This window comes from Silurus aristotelis (genome assembly GCF_946808225.1).
Source record: "Silurus aristotelis genome assembly, chromosome: 8".
Lineage (NCBI taxonomy): Eukaryota > Metazoa > Chordata > Actinopteri > Siluriformes > Siluridae > Silurus > Silurus aristotelis.
The window spans coordinates 7439329-7452000 of record NC_139581.1 but is presented as its reverse complement, the minus strand read 5'-3'; the positions used below and the strand labels follow the sequence as shown (position 1 = coordinate 7452000).

The window sequence follows — 12672 nt, the reverse complement described above, 5'->3', positions numbered from 1 at the left end:
CTAAGTGCGACTCCAAGAGCGTGGAAAATAATTAATAATTTTAAAGTGCCTCCTTTTCCTCCAATGATAGCATTGATCCGGAAATTGCTACTGGTTAGTGTTAATTATCTTGCCAGCTTGGTTGACACCTCCTTTTTCTCAGCTGCACTGGGTTGTCATACTAAGATACTATTTTCTGCATGTTAGTTTTCTTCTAAAAAGGGAGAGAGCGACAGAGAGAGCGAAAGAGAGAGAGAGATTGTTCAAGGCTCAAACAGCATGCTTAAAGTTTTCAGAGGAGCCATTAATCGTTACAGAGCTAGAGCTCAGTGAATGAAGCCCTTGGCGGCACAATATTCATCTTGTAAATAATATATGGATCTCACGCAGGAAAAAAAAGTCGTCCTTTAGTGGCAGTAATTGCTCATATTTAACGAACATCCTGATTAGACTCAGTATTGCATATTAAGACATTCTGTATGACACAAGCCCTAGAAGGACTTGTATATTCCTTTAAGGAAAGACATAACACTCTGGGGTGTGCAGTTATGAAACAATGACAGGGTGGTATGATGTGGCTTGACATGAAGCATAGTTCCTTTTACAACTCAAATTATTTTCTGTCTTTATCAACTTTAATAACTGCATACAAGTTCTATTCCTCTCAGTGGTGTAACGTATTTGAGTGAATGTAGTTTGTTGCTGTACGTAAGCAATTCTTTTTCAAAAAGATTTTAGTTTTACTAAGTATCAAGGATATAAGCAACTTTTACTCTCCACTCAACTACATTTATGATTCAGTATATGTACTATTTTAATTGACAATGACTAGCACTAATTAGATTTTACACCTCGGCTGGATGTCATTAAGGCTCAACACTCCCCTACCCACATCTGCTTTCTTTTTAGCACGGCTGACCTCATTTACAGTCCAAAAAGCGCTTGAATAAATAATAAAAAAAGAAAAACACAGAGAACCAGCTTTTGTTGAAGGTGAATACAAATATTGCCCCTCTGAGACTGAGAGGTTCCTCAAATGTTTGCAGTAAGGTATCTGTACGTTTTGCAGTAAGGTATCTATACTTTTAATCAATTATGATTTTAAAGTAGTTTTTACACCTCGGATTCCTCTTACACAACAGCAACTTGTAATTTGCAATGATTATGTCATTGACAATTGTGATGCTTTGAGACAATGTCCATTGTAAAAGCGCTATACAAAAATAATAATAATAATAATAATAATAATAATAATAATAATAATAATAATAATATTTTATATATATATATATATGTATATATATATATATATATATATATATATATATATATATATATATATATATATATATATATATATATATATATATATATATATATATATATAGTACAGACCAAAAGTTTGGACACACCTTCTCATTCAAAGAGTTTTCTTTATTTTCATGACTATGAAAATTGTAGAGTCACACTGAAGGCATCAAGGGCTATTTGACCAAGAAGGAGAGTGATTGGGTGCTGCGCCAGATGACCTGGCCTCCACAGTCACCGGACCTGAACCCAATCGAGATGGTTTAGGGGTGAGCTGGACCGCAGAGTAAAGGCAAAAGGGCCAACAAGTGCCAAGCATCTCTCGGGGAACTCCTTCAAGACTGTTGGAAGACCATTTCAGGTGACTACCTCTTGAAGCTCATCAAGAGAATGCCAAGAGTGTGCAAAGCAGTAATCAAAGCAAAAGGTGGCTACTTTGAAGAACCTAGAATATGACATTTTTCAGTTGTTTCACACTTTTTTGTTATGTATATAATTCCATATATAATTCCACATGTGTTAATTCATAGTTTTGATGCCTTCAGTGTGAATCTACAATTTTCATAGTCATGAAAATAAAGAAAACTCTTTGAATGAGAAGGTGTGTCCAAACTTTTGGTCTGTACTGTATATATATATATATATATATATATATATATATATATATATATATATATATATATATATATATATATATATATTGGAGAGAGAGAGAGAGAGATTACATTTACAGTTAAATTCTATGTTCTGGAACATTTCAGGTTCTAGTCAAAAAATTTTTTTAATTTCTATCTCAATCTGCCAATAATCATGTTTTGCATATATATAGTAATGTATAAGGTGTTATACTTTTTTGTCAATTTTTACATACATTAACTATTAGCAAACCTCAATGAGACAAATCACTAATGGTTTAAATGTAATTATGACAGATGCAAACTTTCACCCACAAATGTTTCTTTTTCTTGAGTTTTTCATTCAGTTTATTGAAGTTTAAAAGTTCTCTTATTTCTAGAAGTTCTTTTTCTTGAAGTTTTAGAAGAAAAAATCTTCTTCTAAAAAAACACATCTCCTCCTGTACCTTACAAAGTACCCTGTCCTAAAGATTTTTCCATTATGACAGAAAACCTATTGAGTATTCCAAAGCTCTGAAACTGGAAACTCCTTCCCGTAAATGTTAAATAAACATTCATTTTTTTTTTTTATAAGGTGTAACGTTCACCATATCAGCGATTATGCGTTTATGTTGAATTAACAACATGTTTGTTTTAGACCTTTTTCTTATTAACCTTAGATCATGTGGCACATCTGCTGCACAAGTCTCTGGGTAAGTTGTTACCATAGAAACACGTTCTGTCCAATCAGATTTAAGAATTCGACAGCTCTGTGGGATAGCAGTGTATTATGAAGCTCTAATCTTGAAATGAAATGACTATTCACACATTTTTTGTAAGGGGAATAAAAACTCACCTCGCACCTCTCCTCTTTCTCTCTCACTCTTTCACGCTTTCTTTCTCTTACTCTCCTAAAGGGCAATACTATCTCCAAATAGAAGATGTGGGCTTGGACGATGACTCCCCCTACGAATGCCAGGTGGGACGTTCCGAAACCAGTGATCCCATCATCTCCCGTACTGTGTGGATCAATGTGCAAAGTAAGCAAAACCAGTGCTCTTACTGTGTGGATAGAGGGTTATGCTTAAGAAGCAACGGTCATCCTTAGCAATGACAGATAGCTCAGCTTGAAACGCTAATGGCTCTGTGCATAGCAAAAAGGTGACACACAGTGCCAGATCCGGGCCTATCACTTTCCTGAGCAGTTACATTTGGGATCCTAATGAGGCATAGGGTGCGGGTGTCTGCAGGATAGAGTCTCAGCAATGAGAGTGTGTGTGTGTGTGTGTGGGTGTGTGTGTGTGTGTGTGTGTGTGTGTGGGTGTGTGTGTGTGTGGGTGTGTGTGTGTGTGGGTGTGTGTGTGTGTGTGTGTGTGTGTTTTACTGTGTCTTGAGCCAAAAGGAAATGCTGATTAACAAACCGTAGATTGTGTGCTTGTTCAGGTCGCACTTGTGTCAAATCGCTATACGAGTGTATATAATGATAGCACATTTTTTTAGCAACACTCACTATATGATATGGTTTCAGTCAGGCTTCACAGGCCAGAGATCAATTTTTAGCCGTCAGCGTGGAAGTGTGAAGGCTGCACACGCTTGCTTTCTGAACTGGTATTTCATAGAAAGTCATTTGTCTATGAAGGATGCCATAACATTTTGAACACTGCAGATCATCCAGGCTCAGAATAGAACGGAATCTGTATTGGCAAGTTCACTGCTGCACAGAAACTTTTTTTTTCTTTATATATTCTGATGTGCTTTCTCAAACAGAAATACATATATAAAATACAGGGTCAGAGAGCAGGTGAGGTTAATGATTAAAGGATAAAAGTCAGTGTAGATTTGTTTTGTTTGAGTTGTTGATTTGTAGAGTGAATAGCTTCTTCAGTGGCATTCAAGATTTCATTTGAGTCACGTCCTGAGTCTTTCATTGACATTTGACTCTTTGGTCCATTTCTATTTTATTACATTGCTATCATTAATGTGCTCCAGTCGGATTGAACCAGTGCTACCTCTCTATCTAGAGAGAGTAAGGCAATAGCTCTTTAGTCTTTTACTTAGCTTACAGGTAGAGGTGCATTTTACTTGTCACATGTACATTACTGCACAGAGAAATTCTTCTTCACATGTCCCAGCGATGTTAGGAAGCTGTGGTCAGAGCGCAGGGTCAGCCATGATACAGCACTCTTGGAGCACAGAGGGTAAAGGGCCCAACAGTGGCAGTTTGGCTGTGCTCAAGCTTGAACCCCTGAACTTATGACCAGAAACCGAGAAACCCACTGAATCACCACTGCCCACTACAGCCAAAACTCTGACACTGCCATTGATACCATCATCTTTTGGCTAGAAAACTGAATAAGAGCATCCCCAAAACTGCTCCAAACCATCTCCAAAGGGTTATTACGAGGCCAAGGCTCATTGATGCACGTGGGGAGCGAAGGCTGGCCCGTGTCATACGATCCAACAGACGAGCTCCTATATCTCAAATTGCTGAAGAAGTTAATGCTGTTAATGCTCGATGTGTCAGGACTGTTTTGGCAGCAAAAGGGGGACCAACACATTATTAGGCAGGTGGTCATAATGTTATGTTTGATCGGTGGTCATAAAGTTATGCCTGGTCGGCGTATATCGACTTTAATTTCTCATTTATGTGACATTTGCTGGTAAATTGCAAATGACAAAAGAAGCTCTTGCTCTTTCATTTTTCTACAGATGATTGGATGACTCGAGATTGGTGAATTTGATCATCCTATCAACGAATGATAACATCTTACATGAATAATGAAAGTGCTAGCCCACACACTAGCATTAAATTAAAAGCGTTTCAGGATGACTTTTTCTTCTAACTGGCTTGCTCTAGGGCCCAGTCATGGCAGGACATTATGACATTATTGCTATTATCCCTCTGACTTCCATCAGTTTTGCCAATCCTTTGGATTCAGTCTCAAGGAATGAAGACTGAGCACAAAAGGTACGGGAGGTTTTCATTATGAGAAAATATATAGTCTAGATTTTGGACATTAGAGATATTTGCAAGAGTCAGCACAGTTGGAGTGCAATGGCTAAGCATTACCTTGGGCAAAACACCTTTCTTATCACAGGATATAATTTTGTGCCTCATTGGGGTGGGCATAGTTTCATGCCCCAATGACTGAAATTGGAAAATCCTGTTTATTTGTAGCTGTACAATTTTTCCATCAGAATCGTGACTATTTTCACCTTAATTATACATAATCACTTACACCATTGCACTTTAATTATTTTCTATTATTTTTCACTTAGCTCTGATTTTATACAACAATCATGCTGTATCATGGATATTCTTATTTTTTGCCCATGTTTCAGCCCAGAACCAGACCCAAAACAGTGATTCAAAAAGAATATGCTTCTGTAGTAACAGGAAACATTTTTTTTTCTTATTTATTGAAAGTACAGGTGAGCTCATTTAGTAACAAAAGTATAGTGTCACAGAATTAGCATCCCTGTGAACAAATAATGTCTATAATAACAATATATTGCATGTTGAATATAAAAGAGTATTGTATAACCAACTACCAGCCTATGTCGGACCGCATCTAACTGACTCACACTTTTAACTGATGCTTCAGCTATAAGTGGGTCACTTGTCCCTGCCCTTTACTCAGCTAATTCGCACTTTACCCTACCCATTTTTCATGCTGATATATGCATTTTTATGGAATTCTATGAGAAAGAAAAACATTGCCCCCTTTGTACCACTGAGTGAGGTAAAAGTGCAATTTAAATAAATCTGAATGTGAAAGGTATATATATATATATATATAGTTTATATAGAGAGATTAGCTAGTGACACAAAGCTGCAGTTTTTGCATTTCTTGGCTTATCTGTATGACCAAATAGACAGAATAATGTAAGTAATTTTTGGTGTTATGAGAAAGAAATGTCATAAAAAGGTGTTGGCGTGTTTGTTGATCCCAGAGGGTTGAGTCTTAGGACAGTGTATCTGTATATACATTGTATTATTTCAACAATATATATATATATATATATATATATATATATATATATATATATATATATATATATATATATATATATATATATATGTATATATATACACACACACTCACCGGCCACTTTATTAGGTACACATGTCCAACTGCTCGTTAACGCAAATTTCTAATCAGCCAATCACATGGCAGCAACTCAATGAATTTAGGCATGTAGACATGGTCAAGACGATCTGCTGTAGTTCAAGCATCAGAATAGGGAAGAAATGTGATTTAAGTGACTTTGAACGTGGGATGGTTGTTGGTGCCAGACAGGCTGCTCTGAGTATTTCAGAAACTGCTGATCTACTAGGATTTTCACGCATACCCATCTCTAGGGTTTACAGAGAATCATCCGATAAAGAGAAAATATCTAGTAAAATATCAGTAACTTAAATAACCACTCGTTACAACAGAGGTATGCAGAAGAGCACCTCTGAATGCACAACACGTCGAACCTTTAGGCGGATGGGCTACAGCAGCAGAAGACCACACCGGGTGCCACTCCTGACAGCTAAGAACAGGAAACTGAGGCTACAATTCGCACAGTACCAATTGAGCATAATGTCAATGCCACAGCCTACCTGAGTATTGTTGCTGATCATGTCCATCCCTTTATGACCACAGTGTACCCATCTTCTGATGGCTACTTCCAGCAGGATAACATGCCATGTCATAAAGCGTGAATCATCTCAGACTGGTTTCTTGAACATGACAATGAGTTCACCGACTTAAATGGCCTCCACAGTCACCAGATCACAATCCAATAAAGCACCTTTGGGATGTGGTGGAACGGGAGATTCGCATCATGGATGTGCAGCCGACAAATCTGCAGCAACTGAGTGATGCTATCATGTCAGTATGGACCAAAATCTCTGAGGAATGTTTCCAGTACCTTGTTGAATCTATGCCACGAAGGATTAAGGCAGTTCTGAAGGCAAAAGGGGGTCTAACCCGATACTAGTAAGGTGTACCTAATAAAGTGGCCGGTGAGTGTATATCAGAAGCAAACAGGGTTGAAAGAATGAAAGGGAAAATTCTTTGTTTTTTTTTTTTATTATTGTAAGAACAGGTTAGCTTATTTAGTAACAACAAATAGTGTTCATTCCTGTGAACAGAAAATGTCCCTAATAACAATATATTGAATGTTACAGTTAAAGGAGGCATCTATCTATCTATCTATCTATCTATCTATCTATCTATCTATCTATCTATCTATCTATCTATCTATCTATCTATCTATCTATCTATCTATCTATCTATCTATCTATCTATCTATCTATCTATCTATCTATCTATCTATCTATCTCAAGGATTGAGTGCATGGCATCTTAGTTACCAGCTACATTTCTTATACTTTAGGTTCAATAAACACAATAAAATGCAATTAGCTTCCAATCAGTAGTCAAATCAATAGGATTAAATAGAATGATAATGGTGCAATAGTTAACACTGTACAAGTAAAGGTAAACTGTATGATGCATATCAGTGTTGTAAATGGCATCTGTGAAAATTAGGAAGGCAGTCGTCTATTAAGCTAGTGTGCTGTTCGGCAGTGGCTGTAAAACCATCTGATAAGTCATCATCTAAGAAGGACTTGTACTTCCTCTCATGATTTTAACTAGACCTGCCTCATTTTATTAGATAAAGGTTAATTACCGGTCACAGTAGCAGAATTTCATTCATTCATTACCAGTAACCACTTTAGTCCCTAGTTGTGATTAGGGTCATGGTGGATCCGGTGTTTACCCCAGGAACTCTGGGGGTAATGCAGGAATAAATCTGAGATAGGGTGTCAGTCCTAAAGCAATTTAGTGCAGCCAGTCTAATCAGCATGGATTTGGACATAAGAGGAAATCGGAGAACCTGGTGAAAACCTGTACAGATGCATGATTAATGTGAAATTTCACACAGACCTGAGGATATTAATGGATCATAACTAGAGATTAAAGTAGTTACTGGTGATAAATTAATGAAATTGTGTTTTTAATGCATTTGACAATGTCTTACTTTCACTTTTTTTACTGGCACAAATAAATAAATGTTAGCATGTAAAGTTTAGAAATTATAGTTAGACAGCAAGAAATACTGTAAAGCTTTTATTTGATTAGCATCAACAAACAAAAAGCAGTTTAATATTTATGCAAAAATGATTGCTGACTATCTTATTCACACACACACACACACACACACACACACACACACACACACACACACACACACACACACACACTCTCATTGCTGAGACACCCGCACCCTATGCCTCATTAGGATCCCAAATGTAACTGCTATATATATATATATATATATATATATATATATATATATATATATATATATATATATATATATATATGGCAATATGGCATATTGGCCAGGGTAACAATCTAAACTCTACAAGTTTAGATTGTAGGCATATAGCCCAAAATGTCCATCTGTGTCTATGCTCAATGAATCAGCCCTACTTTACCCCACAAACATGCAACTACTATTTTAGTGTCATTGCTCTGCTGAGAATGGGCCATCACCCAAATAATGCCCGAGCTGCATTGGTCATGCAATTGTTTTTAATTATTAACGCATGCAGACCTGAAGGTGGCTGACAAACTGTTAATAAACTGGTAACTCATGTTAAATTCATAAAATTCATTATAAAATCTGTTCATGAAAATTGCTTAGTAAGCTTTGGAATTCTTTAGTATTTGTCAAATGAATCTCGTAGCAAAAAAATCCACATGACACTTACCATCATGGTACCAGAGAGTTGTTTTAGGGCAAAAAAGATCTAACCTTTAATTAGATACAACACTTGAAAGGGAACCTTACAAAAATCTGTTATAAAGTTTTGAACTGTACTGAACTTTAAAAGAAACTAATTGAAACCTTCAATAGTATAATATAATTGAAAAGTTTAATTTCAAATTCACTTTTCTGACACCAAGTTGACTAATGCTAGACAGTGAGTTAAATGCCTGCCACAAGTGTTAACCATATATTTAATGACTTGCTATTTATGACTTTTCATTAAAACTAAAGAAAATGTTAACAAAGTTTTATATTTAAGATTCGACTGTAAATGTATTCTGTCAGTCACACAGGAATTACTTTTATTTATTTCAAGGAATTCTGAGCTGGTAAATAGACAGGGAAGATTTCAATAAAGTAACAGGGCTAAGCCCCGCCTTGGCTTTTCAAAATAAAATAGCACTCTAGCACCACCAATGGCCATAAATCAAAAAGAAAAAACACAATAATAAGAAACTGAGCCACATTTCACAAGTACATGATATAGCCTATGGTTAATAGTCATGACATTTAGGGCATTTGGCAGACTCTCTTATTCAGAGTGACTTACATCTGAGCATTTCAGGACCAAGGGCCTTGCTCAAGGACCCAGGAGGGGCAGCTGGGTGGGATTTGAACTTACGACCTTCAGAGCACAAGTCCAACAAATTTACCACTGAGCTACCACTTCCCCATTTTTTTTGAAAACACAGATACATCTTCCTGATTTAATGTCCATTTAGGCTGAGGTTTTTCATCCTGCTTTGCGGAGACATCCTTACGGTCTTAGCAGTGACTGAGATGTTTCTTTTGATTAACCAAAATTTGATGATCAGGAAAACTCTTGAAGAATAAGTGAAGCATAACTGACTCATAAGACTTTAAAAAAAAAAGACGAATAACAAATCTGTCTTTAAATGTGACTGTATTACTTTGCCTCACATCATTCTTCCTATTATATTAAAAAGACCTCATAATTATAAAGCATTGCTCATTAAGGCTATGGCTAGATATGAGATTGAAGTCTGCATATTTTATAATAGGACCAGCTGTCCTGGGGAATATCATCGAAATAAGATAGTAGGTAGATGTCTCTTCAGATTCTAGCTCAACAAATGTTCTCTCTAGGCATTTGTCCTGCGTGTGGGTAGCGAAAAGACAGATTAAATAGTTCAAAATTACAACATGCTGCCTGTTGAATATTTCAGTATTTTGTATAATCAATTACTAACACATGCCTGCTGCCAAAGTGAGGTCAGAGACGTGTGAAAGCTTAACTCCGACCAACACAGAGAATTCGCAAGCAGCAGCCTGGCATCAGACCATACAATTTCACCCTGAAGAAAAGACATATGTGCAAATATTCTCTCTCTTCAGCTCTCTCATTTCTTTTCCCTGTGTCTCTTGCTCCCCCTCCCTGTCTCGACACTGCGATGGGAGCCGACCCATATGGCTCAGGCAGGGGGCATTGAAAGCCTGTTTTCTTCTTCTGTCATCCACCATTCACCTCTTGCATCGTCTGAGCCGCTAGAGACTGGAGCATGCGTGTGTTTGAAAGAAGGGCACATGGGGGGACGGTTGCTGTGACGACACCAGTGGCTTTCTTTCTTTTTGGAGCCTGGGAATGGAACAGGTTTTACTGACAACACTGTGAGAGTACAGGGATGAACAGAATCTCCCTCGTGCAAGCACCTGCACCAGAAGAACGGCTTACACGTTTATCACTCTGTACTGACAAGCTCACAAGAATGTGCTTTGAAATCACACCTATGCCAGAGGAAATTCACAAGTCGTTCTCTCGCTTTGATTTATTCATTTATCTGTACAGTTCTTTAAGTTTTGGCTTCTATGCTTATTTCCAAGGTTTTATTCAAATAGGAAGTTGGTATCTATCTATCTATCTATCTATCTATCTATCTATCTGTCTGTCTGTCTGTCTGTCTGTCTGTCTGTCTGTCTGTCTGTCTGTCTGTCTGTCTGTCTGTCTGTCTGTCTGTCTGTCTGTCTGTCTGTCTGTCTATCTGTCTATCTGTCTATCTATCCTGAAAAAACACATCAGTTAGAGAGTATGGGGTTTGGTTGTATGTGTGTGGAGTTCTAAGAAATATGATGTTGCAGCATGAGAAATCCTTTTTCATGATGAAATTTTGACATGATTTCCATTGTACACTCGGACAAAAGAAAAAGGGATGAACTTTGCCAAAAACGTTGGGTCATGAAATGAGCAATTTAAGCTACAAATTTCCAGTAAACAAGGTAATTAAACTGAAACAAATGCACCCTCAGACCCTCCTGTGCCACCCTTTGCTTGTTTACTTTCATCTGAACTGTTTGGGGGAAAAAAAATAAAAATAGGGAAATTCGCTTATATCGTCTTCTTGTACACTAAGTAGGTGAAATATGACCATGATTAAAATGTTGATTAAAACACAAAAACATCTGTGTTCCCAAAATATTTTCTGGGATTTTTAAAATGTTTTTTTTCTTTTCTTAAAATAGTCATTATTTGGTTATCCACCATATCTATTCACCAATGACTTTATTAAAAATTATAGATAAAAATGGGATTGATAGGACTGCAAGAGATCTACAGTATTTTTTTTCTTGCACATTTCCTGACCAATAATTTGTTGTTAAGATCATTAAAAGCTGAATTTTTCGTCATTTTTCGTCAATTTTTCGTCAAACTGTGGTAAAGAAAACCAATCCTGAGACAATATATTGTTGTTGTTTTTTTTTTCACTTTTTTTAAATGTAAGGATTAAAAGAGCAGCAAATGATCTACATAATATGTTTATTATCTCTTGTTCAATTTATGACTAATAATTTGGTAAAATATTTTGTCATTTTGAGTTTGGCCCTGTATTTGCCGAAGAGTGTATAATTTCACAAACTCCACACTGAATAGAAAAATGCTGCTTCTTTTCTATTCATTTCAGCCACAGGTGATTCAATTAAGTAACATGTTGCATGTGACTTCTGCATAAAGGTTATGGACAGTGTCAGTTACATGAATTGCTGTATTTTGCAAATGTTTTTAAATGCGATTTGTACTGAGTTGAATGTGGAATATGTACCCTGGTAGAGCTCTGAGCCAAAATGGGTCTTGAACTCCATAACATTTGTTTGTATATTGATGCTGTATCTCATACCCGTGTATTGAATGCATTTTTAGTGTGGATATAATATTATCAAGATGCTTATAATATACCATATAATATAAACAGCAAACCAAACTGCTGGTCATCCCAGGTGATTCATCTCCAGGTCAGGATCTCAAAATATGTTTTTTTTTATATCTCTCTGCTGCCCCCCTCAGCCACCTCAGGTCCATAGTCACCTTGGGGTGACTATGGACGATCAACTGTCCTTCTTTTTACATGTTGCTAATGTGACTTGTACTTCTCTACAATATCCGAAGGATTTGACCATTTCTGTCCACACAAGGTGCTCAGATGCATGTTGTTTCTTGTCATTTTAAAACTGCACTACTGCAACTCTCTGCTGGCAGGTCCACTTCTAAACGCCATTTGTTTAGTGCAAATGATCCAAAACGCAGCAGCACGACTTGTGTTCAACTTGCCCAAGTTTTCCCACACCACCCCACTGCTTTCCCTCCACTAGCTTCCGGTAGCTGCACACATCAGATTCAAAACACTGATGCTCGCCTGCAAAGCTAAAAATGGACCAGCACCCTCTTATATCAGAGACGTCACCACTCCTTGCACTGCACCACGCTGGTTGAGATCTTCTAGCAGTGCTCAACTGGTACCACCTCAAGGCTCTTGTTCTGGCACCGAGGTGGTGGAATGAACTTGTCGTTGGATGTGGAAGCATTACATTTTCCTTTTATTTGAACAAAAAAAAAAAAACCTTGTTCTAGAATGACAATGCCCCTGTGGAAAAAGGCATCTTCATGAAGATATATTTACTCTGGGGTGGAAGATCTTTGGTGGTTTGCT

General features: G+C 37.0%; 1 protein-coding gene across 3 annotated transcripts in view; it reads left to right on the top strand.

Annotated features, from left to right (window-relative positions):
- nphs1 (NPHS1 adhesion molecule, nephrin) overlaps window positions 1-12672 on the top strand; it is a 149056-nt gene that overhangs the window by 25332 nt on the left and 111052 nt on the right. For all 3 annotated transcript variants that reach the window (XM_083547805.1, XM_083547807.1, XM_083547806.1), the window contains exon 4: window positions 2819-2941. In XM_083547805.1, coding sequence (XP_083403931.1) covers window positions 2819-2941 — 123 coding nt within the window. The remainder of the gene's footprint in view (window positions 1-2818; window positions 2942-12672) is intronic.